General features: G+C 42.5%; 1 protein-coding gene across 6 annotated transcripts in view; it reads right to left on the reverse strand.

The window, feature by feature from the left end:
- RASAL2 (RAS protein activator like 2) overlaps window positions 1–17,828 on the reverse strand; it is a 295,184-nt gene that overhangs the window by 11,638 nt on the left and 265,718 nt on the right. For 3 of the 6 annotated variants that reach the window (XM_069737777.1, XM_069737779.1, XM_069737781.1), the window contains 5 exons: window positions 8,504–8,648; window positions 8,241–8,385; window positions 6,215–6,451; window positions 3,961–4,162; window positions 1,109–1,308 (listed from right to left, as the gene is read on the reverse strand). In XM_069737777.1, the coding sequence (XP_069593878.1) occupies window positions 1,109–1,308; window positions 3,961–4,162; window positions 6,215–6,451; window positions 8,241–8,385; window positions 8,504–8,648 (929 nt within the window). The remainder of the gene's footprint in view (window positions 1–1,108; window positions 1,309–3,960; window positions 4,163–6,214; window positions 6,452–8,240; window positions 8,386–8,503; window positions 8,649–17,828) is intronic. The other 3 variants (XM_069737778.1, XM_069737780.1, XM_069737782.1) reach the window with 1 other exon arrangement.

Raw genomic sequence — 17,828 nt, forward strand, 5'->3', positions numbered from 1 at the left:
TAGAGGTTTTATCTAGAAACTGTAAAAGGAGTCATCCCATCTAAAACAATCATTCTAATATGAGAGTCGCCAGACAACCCCTCCTCAACCTGAATGTGTGCCCCGTTAAAATAAAAACACTTAGGCTATGTGCACACGTTCAGGTTTTTCGTGTTTATTTTGCGGTAAAAACGCTATAAAAACTCATAAAAATGCATGTATTATGCATCCTATCATTTAGAATGCATTCTGCATGTTTTGTGCACATGATGCGTTTTTTTCCGCGAAAAAAACGCATCACTGTAAAAAAAGCAGCATGTTCATTAATTTTGCGGATTTTCCCACTATTCTATGCATTTGGGAAAAAACGCATAAAAAACGCACCAAAAACGCGGTAAAAACGCATGCGGATTTCTGGCAGAAATGTCCGGTTTTTGTCAGGAAAATTTCTGCAAGAAATCCTGACGTGTGCACATAGCCTTATACTCACCTCCGGTGCCGGAGACATTCCAGCAGTAACAACACTCATGTACCCAGGGCTCTCGGGACATTATGTCACACAATCCCTGCACCCGCTGGAATCACTGTCCTCGCCTTTGGACAAATCAAACATCAAGAGGAAGTCAGAGAGTAGCCACAGGATTGACTTTCTCTTCATGTTCGATACATCTGAAGGTGGAGACAGTGACGCTGCGGGTGACTGGGCACAGGGTTCACGTGACATTACAGCCTCTTGTGAGTCCGGGAACATGAGTGCCGATACCGCTGGAAACCGGCATTGGAGGAGAGTATAGGCTTTATTATTTTAATGGTGGCAAACATTCAGATTGAGAAGGGATTGCCCTAGTAGTGCACAACCTTTTTACTAATCATCAGCTGCTCATTTTCCCTATAGCGGCCAGTACTCAGATCCTGGAACATGGATGCGTGAAACCAGCCTTAATCTTGACTTACGACTTGAGCTGCCCACATGAGATGACCCCTTTCAGCACACTGACCAAATTTTGGCACTTATTTCTGCTCGCTGACTATTCAGCACAAATGGAAATTTGCATTACATCTGAACACATTGTATAGACCAGACCAAGAATAATCCAGGTATAATACACAGTGACTATATGTTACTCACGTGTCTGCAGGGTCCTCAAATATTTTCTGGAGTCCTGAAGAGAGGCTGCCACTTACATTCGGAGAGGAGCTGTGCTCACTGAATCGTCTTAACTGTTGCTGGATGGGAGTGGGATTGGTCAATGATTTGGTGATGTCCGTAAGGATACGTGGCAGAGGTCCCAGTTTTTCCACGGTGGCCTGTAGGAAGGAATTTTCACCCTGATTGGACAACATGCGTGGCAACGTCCGCCATTGTGATGGGGAGGAAGGCCAGGAGGGGTTCGGAGGGCAGGTGTTGTATTTGTTTGTTTGTTCATATGATTATGTAAGCGCATGGCATGAGCAGAGGAGCCATATTATCAACCACGATGTGACGGATGGAGGAGACGGGGTGTAGCCAGGCATCGGGGTAGGAGAGGGCAAGGGAGAAAAGGAAATAGAGAAGAAATTAGGACTGCTCAAATCCAGAAGGAAAATAATTAATTCATGCTTAACATAGCTAAAACTACGGCCATTCCAACTCAAAACAGACATGCAAAGCTAATGGACTACAAAAATGGCAGGAGAGACGAGGGGAAGGTGGCACGGGTCCAGACCAGACGTTACATGGGCCTCTGGGTTAGAGAAGTGGGGGGCATGCGTCCATTCTAGTGACAGGAGGAAGGACAGAAAGGTTCATGGTGTTACGGGGAGGATGACTTCTCTAAGGAATCAGCCAGGTGTGGTAGTCAGTCTGTTACCGATGGATGAGGCCAATAGGCCATGGAGACACGGTATGTGAGATCGGCTGATTGTGGCGGGGAGAGAGGCACAACCGGTGAAAGATGAGGGGGTATCAGACACCACAACACAGCTAGCGACAAAACTGCAAGTCAGAATACATACTAATAGTGATGAGCGCAAGTGCTCAATACTTGTGTTTGTTGGGTCTACACAGAGGATCGCGGGTGCTCGAGTGACATGTTCGAGTCCCCGCGGCCGCAGGTTTCACAGCTGTTAAGGCAGCCACAAAACATGTGGGGATTGCCTGACAAACAAGGGCAATCCCCGCATGTTTTATGGCGGTCTGACAGCCTTGAAATATGCAGCTGTGGGGACATGAATATGTCAGTCGAGCACTCGCGATACTGGATAGAAACCCGAGCACCACTGGCAAACTTAAGTAACGAGCACTTGCACTCATCACTAACGAACCCATTAGAAGAAAAGCAGAAATCATCACGGTCAATTAAAAAGCCAACTTCCCAGTGCATACTAAGAGCGGAGCATTATACAAGATGGCATCATTTAAGTGAATACATCTTTAGGGCTCAGATTTATGATATTCAGATGAGATCTAGAACATATAGACGCATCTTTGCAGCAGCTTATATGCATTATTTATTTCCATACACTGAACACCTGATTTCCAAAAATTGCTTCTTCTATGCCGCAGTAAGATACAAATCTGCCATTTAAGGTTATAAAGAGCGCCACTTTAAATGTCCCGTACACATTAGATAAAACCTGGCCAAAGCCACCAGTCATCTAAAATATCTGGGGGCCCTCCAGAATTTGCCCCGATTTGTTATGTTGAAGGACAGAAAGATCAGGCGGCTGGAATTCAATCTTCCAATCCTTTTGTTAGGCAGGAAGCTAAAGCCGCTGCCAAGTGATTCTGGCAGCGACCCTTTCATAGAGAACACAGAAGCACTCTTGTGTAAGGAACGGGAGAGATTGCAGTCAGCTAGATAGTTGGTCCGACTGTTCTATAACATGTGTGGTCACCGTCCGGGTTGGTCTTCTCATAGACAACCCATTTAACAAGGGAGCTGAATGTAACAGGTCTGGGTCCCGAGCGAGAGCTCAGGCAATCAGCTGATTTTGAGAAACATTTCCGCTGCCGCAATGGGAGCTTACTATTACAAGGCAGGGGTATTGAGGGGCGCTCCTTGTTAGTGGTTCTCCCCCTACAGGATACACAGGGGACCATATGGACAGAGCAGGTCCTTGTGAGACATTTTCAGGTTACGGTCATGCGGGTCACATACGCGATAACTTTTTAGTCCAGCGTAGAGAAAATCCATAGCTAACATTGACTCATCACATACCGCCACTTCAGAAACTACTATTAGAAAAATGAATAAACATATAAAATAGGTACAACAAAAAGTATTATTTTTGTTCCTATTTATTTGCTGATTTAATACATTTATATTAGGTTTATGAACAGATCTTTCTTGAGTGCTGCGGCAATGATTTGGTTATCTTGATAGCGACAGATTAAAAATCCTGTAGGTGATACAGAGCGGGGAGACTGCCATGATAAAGCTATAGAGGAACATCATGCTTCCAATGCGAACGGACTATCTGGACTAATTTTTTATCCACAGCAGTTTTCATTGTCAACCAAATCCGTGTCATGTCACAGTCACCAATGTAATCATGGGTGTAATGACGGCTTTGGCTTTCATGTTAGAAGATGATCCAGTAAACGTTGTGGGGCGTAATCACAGAACGCTATAATCACCGACATCTGCGCCTGGATGATGGGATGTGTTACTCATTGAACAGTATGGGTGCAAAGTGACCCACCTACAAAATCGCAACTCCTATGGAGGATAAAACAGCTCTATACACAAAAAATGCATTTCTATCAGGCGGTAATGAGATTTCAGGTTCGGCTGAATCATCAGCGATGGGTAGAGAACGAGGCGCTGACGATTATCCTACAGCGCCTCATTATCTATAAATGGGATGAGGCGGTGTTTGGAAAATCAAACGCAGAAAATCTAACCTTCCAATAAGATAATAGATTTCTGCCCAATATAAATAAAAACTTAACTAGACATATTCCAGGGAAAAAGGCCCCGGGTCCTGTGTGCGTGTTACCTTATCGAGCTGAGACACCACTTCCCACAGGAGGCCGTGCAGGACTGAGAGCTCACGGCCAAGGTCGATGTAACCTTCAAATCCCGGCGTGTTCGAGATGGTATCTGGGTTGGAGATTTCTTGGAGAAAACGTTTCATTCCACCCCACTCGTGCTCCAAGAAGTCGTTCATGAAAGCCATGTATTCTTCCTTATTGCCAAATCTGTTTGAAAAGCGAGAAGACACTAAAGGTAATCAGATTGCACGGCCATCATGTGCGATGTGACCGCAGGCGGGGGATTTTATCTATTGCCTGTCATTACATGTTACAACGGCCCCATCAATCAAGTGCCCCACTACTGTCCCGTTACATCATACACGGCCTGGGATCACCGCAGGCCGCAGGTGAACATCTCAGGTGGACGCACAGACGGCCCGAAGGCTGCGTGTCATCTTCTAGACTTGCAGGCACATCTAAGTGCTGACGTACGACCGGCAGGATCACATGGAGCCAACTTGCTGCAAAACTTACAACAGGAGCAGCAAAGTCAAAGTGGATGAAATGCGGACAAATCTCAATCAAAAAGCTGCAGATATTTTCTATGTAGAAATTGACTTGTTGCAGACTTTCCCCATTGAGTACCATTAGGAAACTTAAATTTGCAACAAGCCCCATTTTGTTGCCTTTTTCTTGCAAGTTTATTAAAATGACACAATACTTAATAATAATAATAATAATAATATTATTATTAATTTTTATAGCGCCATTTATTCCATGGAGCTTTACACTTGGAAGGGGCAATTATAGACAAGTACAATAAACATGAGCAAAATATTTACTCAAAAATAGTCCAAGAGGGAATGTTCTCAAGCACCAGCACAAACGTAGTTAAAATTAAGCCTTTAATCATAAAGGATAAAAACATTGGTGGAATGTGCACATATTAAATAAATCCATGCTTTTTGGGTAAAAAAAATCAAAACAAACCCAAAACAAACCCCATTAATCATACGCTTTTTATAAGTGTTAGCGTGTAAGCATTATGGTTTTTTTTTTCCATACTGATGTTTTTATCCTACATTATTAAAGGCTAAGTTTTAACTACTTCTCTGCCGATGCTGGAAAAGATTCCCTCTTGGACTATTTTTGGGTTATCTGACCTGGAGGCCAGACCAGTGCACCTCACCCCACCACCCCACCCAACCACAGACTGGTACTCTGGAAGTTTCCTGAAATACTTTTTCTTTATACCGGACTGGTGAGCGGAATTGACATTTTCTTCAAATTTGTAGCAATTAAATTTATTGCTGCAGATATCATGTCAAAAATGGCTGCACATGTCACTTGTTACATTGCAATGGATAAAATACTTACAGGGGCTGACCACTACCTAGGACAACCCCTTCTCAGTCTACATACTTGGCCACAATAAAATAAAAAGCTTATACTCTCCTCTCGTGCCGACGCCGTTCCAGTCGGCACTCGCATGATATGATCGATCATAATATGATGACTGCAGTATACTAAGAGGATAAATCTTTGATGGGAGGAGGAGCAGCGCTTCTTGAAGGGCATCAGTAGTATAAGTTGACATGCTGCAGATTTCTTAAGCGCAGCATTCGCCAATTTACGCTGCGGATGTTTTTGTGCCATGTACATCAGATGTTTTGTGAGATCCCATTCACAATGCCGGTACTGTAATACGCAGCATATTTTCTGCCCATGAAACCGCAATGATAAATTTGCTTTCGCCCCTTGGGGATATAACCTTACACCCCCAAAAATAACAAATAAAAAACCCTAAATATATTCAACTCTCCTAGAACTCAAATGACAGAACTTCTCTGATCTCCCGACAAGACCCCTATGATGACGTGTCATCATAAGTCAGCGCTGCAGCCAATCATAGGCTACAGTGATCACATGTAATTTGTCACTGAAGGAGGCCAGACCAGGCTACCATTACCCCATAAGTGCCAGGGAAGGTGAGTATAGTGTTATATATACTTATAGCAGTAAATCCGCACTAAAATCCACAATTTGCCACTACAGATATCCCTGCAGCAAATCCTCTCCTTTGTGATGCCAATGGAACATTTTTGTATTCATCGTGGGCATAAAAGACAGAAAATTTGACAATTTAACACTTGTCAAGAAAATAATGTCTTGAGTTCCAAGTGCACTCATCCAGGGCACTTGCAGAAATGACAATCTCTACAGAGAAGAATTATGGTGATTAATAGTGGTTGGGAAGTCTTTATGGTCAACACTTACTTTGCAAAGTTGGCGAGGTTCTGGATCACCTTGGCTATGAGCGTCAAGGTCCGGGAAGTGCGATCATCAGGATATTCCTGCATCAGGCCAAACAGACTGGGGGACATGATTGATGGGCAGAGGAACCGGAGGAACAGGGAGGCGCTGATCAGCCGCTCGCTGATATCTTGCTTGCCCCTATTGATACATTGTTGTTTCCAAGATGCAAAGACTTCTTTCAGCTCCCTGGGAAAAACGCTGTAACAAACCGGAGAAATGCAATGTGAGAAGATGAAACTGTAACGAGCTATAATGGCTGCACCAGTACAACCCTGGGAGCGGTCGGATTCGGTCTGCAGATCTCTGGTTGGGACGCTCCGCAGCTCATATCAACAGATGACATTAGGTTCGGCCTAATGATCCATCTGTGTAACTGGACGGGGCGAATAATATTAATAAAGAGGTCATATTTGTCCTTTGGGTTTATGCAGCGACCACAGAACGTGCGCAGAGGTACACAAGGCGCTGTGTGTGATGTGAACACATCCGATCATTGTGCGGGGAGACAAAGGCGGCATTCAGTCCGACATAAGAGGCAATGCCACCATTATAACGTGGGGCTGCGACAATGTGCCTGAGCTCCGCACGTGCTCAGACCAACATTTATTTTTCTTTCAATAGGTCCGCTATGTTCTTGACATTTTCGGGCTACCTGTGTTACACCATCTGTTATGAGGCTGCGATTTCCAAAAATCTCTGACAGCCTGCAGACAGTTTCCGAACCTCACTGCACCCCCGGCACACTCGGCATTTCTCATGGAATGAACATTTAAAGAGAAGCCGTTATATTTTTTTAAAATTGTACTTATCTATGGAAGATAGATATAATCTCGTTATAGAGTCTTGTAGGCTTGTTTATGGAGGTACGAGTAGCTGCTGGCCATGAGAGCCCGCTACAATACAGCAATAAAGGCGCGTCTACGGAATAATTAAAGAATATATTCATAAAGTTTTTTAAATGGAATCTTTCAACAAGTTTTTGCTATGCAATCTGATAGCAGCATGATGTATGGGTTGAGAGCCTGATTCCAGAGATTATCACTCTAGGACTAGGTGTCTCGTGCCTCTTAGTCCAACCACACCCCCACCACCGATGAGCAGCTTTTTGTTCATATACATTGTACACACAAAGCAGCCAATCAGTGGTGTTCTCTTGTTTGATTGGCCAGATCAGGAGGCTTTTTTTGTATCTAATAAGACCATTTTTATTTTCTAGGTTGAACTGGCCAACGTTGGTGGAACTGGTTGACCATCTGGTTGACCATCTTATCTGTATGGGGGCTTTGCAACATTATCTGTCAGGGAAAAGGATTGGCCATGTTGAATTTTAAGACCAGATGCTTTAGTTCTCAGGGGTGGCATGCCACTGTGGCTAACTCCCCTCTCCCCATTTACAAATAGATGGGTTGAAAGGAACATCTGGCAGCCAAACGAACCTTGGGTCAACAGCTTTTGAAGGTGTAATGATACCTTTAAAGAGCATTTGATCATGAGCTTACAAAAGAACAGAAATCCTTTAATAAGGGCCTCTCGGGTCTCCTGAGATTTTTGATTTAGTAAAAAAAATAGCATTCCTCATGAAATTATAAATTCTAGAACATCTTTTTCCTAGAACTACCGGTACGTTGTGGCTTTTCTCAATTATTCCTCTTACAGATAAATTGGGTATTACCAATTGGGAGTTTAACCAGTATTTCCAGTATAAAGGTGTATGAGGACACACCCCTTTGAAAATGGGAATGTTAACACCCAATTGTCACATTATTCATACAGTTCTAAGAGGAATAACAGAGGAACAACACAATGCAGAGTTGTAAGAAATAAATGCTCAAGAACAGTTACAGTATATTATGGGTAGTAGAAGTATAAGGCGAGTCAGGAGATGGGACAGGTCCTCTGCACATCGCACGTCCCCGCATTAGGGCACAGGAGGCCATGTCCACACCGTGGTCTTCCTCTCGCACATTGGACTCGTTGGGTTACTTACCAGTAGGAATTGATGATTTTACAGAAAGCCAGCTCGCAGCACATCTTTAGGTTGCTCTGATGCTCATGGAGCTCGCTAGATGAACATTTACTAGGATCCACCTCGCAGTTCTCGTCTGACTCATACAGAGCCTTGATAAACTCCCCTGAGAGAGGAAACGGCAGATACAAAAACACAAGGTGAAGAATAGATGGGAGAGCAAAAAAACCCCAAAAACCTATAAATAAAGCAGCAGACAAGCGTTGCGAGAAGCCGACACTTACCGAGAGCATCGTGCAGGTATTTCTGTCCCACCAATTTCAGATACTCCTCAATGGCTTTAGTGGCGAGTGTATTTTCCCTGAAGATTAAGACATCATGGTCACCGCACCGGTCCACCTCCGACATCACCAGGTCGGTCAAGAAGTCCTATGAGTAAAACACAGCACTTCATTAACGTTGAGACGCCATTAGATTAGGTTCATTTTTATCTTTTTTTAGAAACAGCACCTCTCTACAATCCACAGGCCGCATCTAGTATTGCAGCTCCGGTCAGTCGAATGGGGTTCGCTCCAATGCCAACCGCAATGTGGTACAATACACATAAAGCATAAATTCAATCTGAAAAATTCTCTAGGATACTTTTTTTTTTTAAAGGTCTGTGCCAACTATTGACTTATGCGCTGCCAAAAGATCCAAACTGGCAGCTCCTGAACTGAAACACCTGGCCTGGCATACAGGGAAAGAAACGTTCCTGTGCAGAAGACATATATCCATGTCAGTAGGAAGAAATGGTGAATGCTTTCTTTGTGGTTTACTGTAACCTGGACGTTATAGCTTTCTAAGTCTGGAGCATAATTACGTATGTATACAGAGCAGTGGCCACTGTAGATGCATTCTCTCTATTCTCAGGTACGCGTTGGAATAGGAATCAAATAAATGACCAAACTGGGAAATAATAAGGTTTGTATATTCAACAATAGCGTCCATCATTTCCACGCCATTCATTTACCAGTGAGGTTCCGTACATAGTTACAGCAGTGGGGAGTTGTGGGTATAATCTAGAGGGAGATACAGCGAGGCGGGGGGCAGACGACGAGGTGAGGGGGCAAACAACGGCGAGGCGGAGGGAAAACAACAGTGAGGCAAGGGGCAAACAACAGCGAGGTGGAAGGCAATCAACAGAGAGGCGGTAGGCAGTCAACAGTGAGAAGGGGGTGCCAAACACAATGAGGTGGTGGTGGTGGTGGGGGGGGGGGGCAAACAATCAGAAGGCAGGGGGGGGGGGGAAACAACAGAGAGGCAGGGGGCAAAGAACAGTGATGCGGGGGCAAACAACAGCAGGGCAGATGGAAGACAACAGCAAGGCGGAAGGAAGACAACAGTGAGGCTGGGGGCAAACAACAATACAGGCAGACAACGAGGGGGCATTCTCCAACTGTATTCTATGGTAAAGGTGACATCCCATAATTTAGGAAATAAATTGGCCGTAAGAAATATTAAAAAACAGAATTAAAAAAAGTATTACCGATTGATTAAAACAGCCCCTCCTCCAGTGTCGATGGTCCGCTATTCCCTGATAGTGTTTGCTTACTCAACGTGTCACAAATACAAATAACTGCTGAAGACAATCACTGGCCACAGCAGTCACTAAAGTCAGTGATTGGTGGCCAGGACTACCAGAAAAGGAAAGGCAGAGGAACTGTAAAGGGTCAGATTCAGCAAGTGTGCTTTTCAATTTCAAAATTCTTTTTTTGTTTTGTGATATCCGTTGACTTCTTTTGTGCCAAATTCTTCAAACTGGCGCACAGGGTTCATGAATTTTGCACAAAATAAAAAGCATGCTCTTCATTTTTTGGCTTTAACCTTTTATGAAATAATTTAGCACAAAACGTGAAAGGTTCCAATAAAATGTTGCAAAATGTACACAAAACAATTCGGGCAGTACAAATCACTACAGGAATAAACCTGTGCAAAACTTTTGCTACTTTTTAAAAAGTTGCAACTGATAGAAAGTCTGAAAACATTTGGTAATGCCAAACCCCAGCCACAATGAAGAACATTAAAAATGAAACAGGCAAAACGCATAAAATAAGACTTTAAAAAAAATGAGCAAATTAAAAAAAATAAGGTGCAAATGAAAAACGGGCAACAAAAAAAAAACACCAAAAACTAAAAAGGAACAACTGAAATAAAGAATCTGGTGAAAAGTAAAGTTCTAAGAAACAATGTTTCAGAATTGTTAATTGATGAAGAACGCAGATATTTATTTACAGGAACGGTCGTAACTTTTGGACCCCAAAATTAGTGAAGAGCTTCTACAATCATCCTATTAGTGAGAGGAAATTATAAAGACGACAGGAAGGTCTCGTATTCCCTCCCTGCACGTTCCCAAACTTCTGCTAGGACTCACGTGTTCTAACAAATGGCAGTGATGAAAGCCATGTGCAGAGACCGCTCACGGCGCAGCTCCTGACAAGTGTACGCGCTGCCCAAAATTGACAAAAATTATGGTGAAATTAAATCTTGCGATGTTGCAGAACAATCGGGTTTTTATGTGATGTTTCTATGAGCAATTACATCTATTCATTGTGCGTTGCAGCGATCTTTATGTAAACTACAGAAAAAGAAAAAAAAAGAAAGAAAAGAAAATAGAAGTCATTAAGAATTTACTGGTGAGAAATGTTCTCCGTCAGCCCGGCAAACACTTCCAAATGCTCAGCGTGTTAACTCCAAGATGTCAACGCAAGTAATCAGTATCATAAAAATGGATCACAAAGGGATTAATCAGAAGATTAACTTCAACAGAATAATAACTCTGGTTTTCCCCCCTTTTTTTTCTCCAAATGAACAAAAACATTAGGCGCCATTCAGAGTCACAAAGGAAAGTTTATGTCTTTGTACTTAAATCGGCATAGAAATGTTAACTTCAGCGGCACTCACATCCTTAGAAATTTCGGTGTAGCTACAGTTAAAATGTACCAATCCTTTACCAAAAAAAAAACCCCTGCAGATGGGCATTGGTCTTATCTAACTCTGATTATGGTGCACATACTAGTCTATCTCCTAGGAACTGTCCCAATTCGCATGCTTGCTATATTGCCATCAATTGAATGGTTTCTCTTTATCTCCATTCTACCAGGACTATAGGTGCTGGACCAACCCTTTCATCTCCCAGCAGGCCAATGTCCCGTGAGATGCCTCTTTGTTCTGCAAATCTCTACATATAAAAATAATGTTGCCCTCCAAACACTTTGAAGTGACTAGACACTAGGTGTCTCCCTTCAATCTAACTGGCTGTTCACTGCCTGTTGTTGAGTCTAATCCATCTCTAGGCAGCACAGGGTCCTGGCTCTCCTGTCTGTCTAACTGCATACAGGCAAAACATAGAGACAGGCTTTCCGTTCAGGGCAGGCAAGCCATTAGACAAAAAACAGAACCAGTACATAATGGGAGATGAGCCGATAAGTTAGTGTTAGCACCTATAGTGCAGGCAGAAATGGCCACTTACACAGCAGAGAATAGATGTTTTAGACTAGTATGCCAACCAAAAGCAGTTTTATCTGATTGTGGGGATGGGGTCACTAAGGCCCTGCATGTACGGTATATGGGTTCTTGTGGTGAAGGAAAAAGTAAGATTTAAAGGAGTTGCCTAGTGGTTGTGTTTGGTATTGCAGCTCTGACCAAATCAAATGGACTGAAACAAGAATAACGCGGTTTGTGGAGGCAAAGAATAGTAATCATCCAGTGCAACCCCTTTAAAAAATGTATTTTAAAGGAAAAAATGTAATCAAATGTGGTCATTATGAATTCTTTGAAATAAAAGGGACAAAATAAGCAAACAGTAAAGAAACCTTATGGCAAAGCAGACTGCAGCGGGGAGGATGTGCAGGTATACACAGATATAAATGTCTTGAACTGATGCCGTGCGTGTTATGTAGCAGTGGTTGGTACACCAGGGACATTACCAGCGCCAGGGACAAATATAGCAGTGTGTCTATGGAAACATGGGGCCGAGGTATTATGTGCAGCTATTCGAGAACCGCTGTGTCCCTGAATGCTACCATCTAGCAGGAAAGCGGCCTGAGAAGTATGCAAGGCATCACGGCTGCCATTATCATAGCGACATGCAGGAACCTGCGGTATTATAGCGTCTGCAGGCAGCGAAACGCTCGCTCAGGTCACCGGCACTAAAGTCACTGACAAGCAGGAATTACCATCTTCAGTATCGCATTTCTCAGTAAGAGATACGTGATTGCGCAGACATTTCTGTAGGAAAGTGACAAAAAGGGAAACCTCACTGCGTTCTGCATTGGCCTGTAGAGAACAGTCTGTGGCTATCTGCCATACCCCAGACCAGCCATATACATGAGCGCTCAGTCGGGGCGAGTGTTCATGTGTTTTCAATAGGAAAAGAGGAGAAAGCCGCTGCCAAACAGCTCCGGAAGTGGTCTGTCTCCTAGGAGAGGAAAAGAATTGGGTGATAAAATTCAGCTAACTTGTTTATTGGTGGGTCCTGCTGACTTTAATTACTTCAAAGTGAATTGCCACTGGGTGCCTCCCTTCTACCTAACTTTCTGTTCACTGCCTGTTGTCGAGTCTAATCCGTCTTTAGCAGCAAAGACTCAGACAATTTACAGGAAGTGGTGGGCGGATCTTTGTCTCTCTCCTCCTGCTCTGCTGTCTGGCAGACCACATACAGGCACAACAGAGAGGCAAGCTCTTGGTTCAGGGCAGGCAGAAGTAGTACCTGGTGGGTGATGGACTGGTAAGTTTGTTTTAGCACCTATAGTGCTGGTAGAATAATCATTAGGAGGAAATGAGCGCTGAAAAGGAGTGCATGGCCAGATACTAGGGGAAGTTCCTAGTCATACCAGACTAGTATGTGCACCAATGGCAGTTTTATCTAGTTGTGGGGTATGAGGTCAGTAAGGCCGTGTGTATCTGTATAGGACTGTGACAAACTCAGCAAGAAATGATATTCTTGCCATGAAAAAGAACAAAACCTTTATATAACCCTAACAAATCTTAATTTAAGTCTGTGGGATCCATCAGGATTTGCTGGAATCCCCTTATATATCTGGATGAACTGCTGCCGAATAGTAGATGTGTAGTATATAGTAGTAATAGTACTACTATTATATTATATTATAATAGTAGTAAGTGTGCACTACATGTAGGCCAATCCACGGCCATTTAATATTTCCCTCCGCATCCATAGAATGTCATCGCTGGGTGGTCAGAAGTCTGTTTAGACAGGACAGTAAATGGGAAACAAGCTTTTCTAGGACTGTTCGTTCCCAATTATCAGCCAGTGTATGTATTTCAACCTTTTGGTGTCTTTCCTAACGGCATCTATTTTGGAAAAATACTTGTCCTCCTTAAAGAGACAATCTGAAAATGTAGTCTTAAAGGAAATATTTCATAGAAGAAAAGTAAAAAACTATTGTAAGCACCATCTAGGAGAGGTAGCCATCTTATAGCTTCATTCTTTGCAAAAACTTGATAATATCAATGGAAGTTTCTGTATAAAAACTGAGGCAGGACTGGAGCTCCTAAACTTTACTGCTGCACTTCTTCCAAGGTTTCATTTCCACTTATCAAGCTCCCCCTCCACCTTTGGTTCACGGCAGTGAAACGTTGGAGGAAATCTGATGGATTTCTGGCACAGATTAATCATATCTACAATCATTTGTTTTTGTTATAGGCCGTTGAATAAATGTATCTGCCTCAATCTTTTACATTTATATGTAAATCTTCTCCACAAGGTTCCTAAGATAAGATAAGACTCCCACAAGTTAGCCACAAAATTCTCCTCTCTGATTAAATATTTTTTGAATGCAGTATGATGCAGGGTCTGAGACCCCGATTCCAGTGATGTATCACTTACTGGGCTGCTTGGTGCAGTTTTGATAGAATCCGTTGTCTCTGATGTTGATGAAGTAGTGACCTGAATGCTGAACCCTGTATAACCCTGCCCACATCTCTGATTGGCAGTTTCCCGTTTACAATGTCAGCAATCTACCAATCAGCCGTGGGGGCGAGGTTACACAGATTACCTTGACTGGCCTGCACGTGACAGCTAGTCCCTCCAGTGACAATCTGATAACCTGCTGCTGATAAAATGCTATTTGTATTGAAACTATAACACAGCCTAATAAGTGACACATCACTGGAATCAGGGTTTTTTTCTTTATGTTATGCTACGTTCAAATTAAATCGAAAAACCTGTTGACACTTTCTCTTTCAGTCTTTTTTCCATGTCAGTATTTAATCAGAATATTGAAAGGAGTCTGTCAGTAGAAAATGACTGTTTGCTTGGTGTACCCTTCAGTTTTACACCTATAATCAACCTTCCTTTTAATTGTCTGACAGTTCGGGAGAAAGAAGAGGGTGAGAGATGGAAAACAAGAGAACTGCTCAGCTACGTCAAAGGTGCACAAAGTGCATGAAGGACTGCGGCTGAAGCCGGTATGAGGGCGAAGGCATCCAACACCATTATCGGGGTCACAGACTGGCACTGTTATAGGAGTCAATGAAACAGGTGATTTCATGAGCATGAGGGGCGACTGACATGGATATAAAATGGGGAGGGTCAATGAAGGCGTCACCTCATGATGTGTTTGTTTGAAAAATGACATGATCGAGTGCAGAATAAAAAGTAATAGAGAAGCAAAAAATGTACAAGAATGAAAGATTTCTCATCAGTAAAAGCCACAAGGGATGATATTTCATTTCAGTGCGTAAAAAAGTCTTGCAAGTCTCATTCCCTCAAAATAAAACTGCTTTTGTTACACATGTAAGTTTAGGAACTGTACATTCTCATGCTATATAACTTGTCATTCATTAGTTTCCTCTTCATCAGCATTCTCACAGCACTCTAGGTACAGGAACATCCCTTTCCTCACTTCCAAGTATGCTGTCACGCCGTGCCTTGGGACTGTGGGCGCTAACCAGGTTTCTAGAACTAGGGGCTCCCTAGTCTATTCCTGTCCTCCGGATTACTCCTGAAGGGGGAGACGCTGGATTCGCGTGCCTTACTATGCTCCTAAATCAACCCTTATCGGTCCCCTTCCCCACCCAGTGAGGTGGGAAGCCGAAGTGTATAGGATAACAGCAGAATGTAAGTCCGCAAGGACAGGGTCCTCTCCCCTCTGTACCAGTCTGTCATTGTAAATTTGTTTACTGTTAATGATATCTATAATCCTGTATCTAACCCCTATTCTCATGTACAGCACCAGGGAATTAATGGTGCTAGATAAATAAATAATAATAATAACAATAACAGTGACAAGACAAACAAGGGAAGACTGACAGGGATAAACGAAAATAATTATACAAAATACTCTCACCAAACAACAGAGTGGAACACAGGGGAGTTAAAGGACGGATAAACCCAATAGGAGAGGATGAGCACAAAGAAAATAATCTCTTGAACAATCTCCAAGCACCAACTTCAATCACGAACAACACCTCCAACTCCAGAACCAAGCAGTAAGAACTAACACTGCCAACCTCTAAGTGCCAGAGCAGAGTGGCCAACACTGAACAGCTAAGACAATCCAGGTAGGAAAGCTCCAGGAGTTTCAACTGAACAGATTAACTCTTGCACTACCATATCGCTAATGCTGGAGATGGATTACACTCGACAACAGGCAGTGGTCTGAAAATTAGATAGCAAGGAGACACCCGGCGGCCGGCACTTTAGAGTGAGTTTTCAGAGGTAACAACAATTTTTGAATAAAGTATTTGCTTAGCCCAGTGTCTATCAAACAAGATCATGTCTGAAAGTACAGAGGCATTTAAGACTATTTTACATAGAGCCTTTGGTACTATTCCCTACAAAACTTGTAGTGTAACATGCAGGTATATTCTTTTTTTCTTCTGCACAAATAAATAATGGGGCAGTCATGATCTCTGCCAAGGAAAGTGAAATACTATATGTTGACCCATTAGAACAGAACTAATAATGGACAACAGACGTTATAGGACACACACTTGTATTACCAATCAATAATCATAAAAGGAAGAGGAGCTGCATACAATGTGTACTACCAACAATAATCCTCCAAGCTAACGTGCAGGGGTATCAGAGCCAGCAGAATTAGATATAAAATAAAATAAAAGGCTCCTCACTTCTCATCTCATTGATATTTTAACATTAAAATGGAAAAACAAAAAAAGCTGTACAACAGGCTAGGGCATAATGATTGGCTACTTCATTGGATACAGTGCTTTATTGGCACATTATGAAGTGAGACCGGCCACAATAGTGCAGCCTGCAATATTTTTTTCTTAAATCTTGTCTTGTTTCACACATTGCTAGGGGTTTACTTCCAAAAACAGCGCCGCTCCTATTCACAGGTTGGGTGTGGTATTGCAGCTGGGCTCCCTTGGAGTGAATAAGGCTGAACGTTAATATTATTGGTGTTAATTTTTAAAGCAGTTTCGCCATGTTCTTCTAATCCTAGCCAACCCCTATAAAATGGGTTTAGTAGATAAGTTGCTTCTTTTTACATTTAGTAAAATTGTATGCCAACTGTTTCTGCAGGAAAATGTGGAATCTGCAACTTTAAACTTTATGTTTAAAAATTAAAATATTGCAATTAGGTGGAAGGAATCATTTATTATCCGACGATCTCATGAGTACAGTTTGAGCTTGAGTTACTAGTGAGAAAAGCCAGGGATGCTTATTTTACATAACTAAAAGGAGTGAAATGTGCTCCAAGGCAGGGAGTAAACTAGCAGAAAGCTTAGGTGCATCACAAGAGGAGCTTCCATCAGATGAAGTGTCATATCATAGGATGTAAATACATCATTTTTGTTGAAATGTGACGGAATATAGATACTAATATTAAGAGGTATTATTACAGTGATAAAGTGTAAGATATAAACAGATTACAGCTGAAGGACTACAAGTTACAGCTGATGGACTAGTTGTTGAAGGCTAAGTCACATCACCTATAGGCACTGCGGTGGTGGCCATTTGTAATAGCTACTGAGCATTTATCACCCGGAGGAGACAAAGTAGCTCAAAAATGGTTGAGAATGGAATGGGGATCTAAAAAGTTGAAACACAGGTTTAAAGAAGACCAGTTATCAGATCAAAATTAGCCAATTTGCCCTTACTGTAATCCCACTCCTCCCTGTGCATACTAGTTTTTATTTTTTAAATCCGCCATACAGTTTCAGAAATATGGGCTTTTTATTTAGTGTTAATTTTAATTAGACTCTGAGGAGGCGTGGCTCGCGGGGGGTAACAATGCAGAAGACACGCCCCCCAGATAATCCCGTGAGACACGCCCCCTTAAGACACTAAAAAGACTAATATCTCTGGAACCATATAGCGGATTTGAGAAAAACAAAAAAATGATAACTCAAGGGAGCAGAGGGAATAAAATAAGAGCAAAATTTGGCCACTTTTGACCTGGTGATAGGTCTCCTCTAAGGATAGGTAATAACCATGAACATTGCAAAATGTGTCAAAGTAGCATTTCCCTTACCACAAGGGCTTCCATGTACCCGAAATATGTCCATTTCTTAACCCTTTGTGATACTGTACCGGTATCATCTTGATATTTGTATCCATTGCCTCCCGTCACCCAGTTA

This window comes from Ranitomeya imitator, chromosome 8 (genome assembly GCF_032444005.1).
Source record: "Ranitomeya imitator isolate aRanImi1 chromosome 8, aRanImi1.pri, whole genome shotgun sequence".
Classification (NCBI taxonomy): domain Eukaryota; kingdom Metazoa; phylum Chordata; class Amphibia; order Anura; family Dendrobatidae; genus Ranitomeya; species Ranitomeya imitator.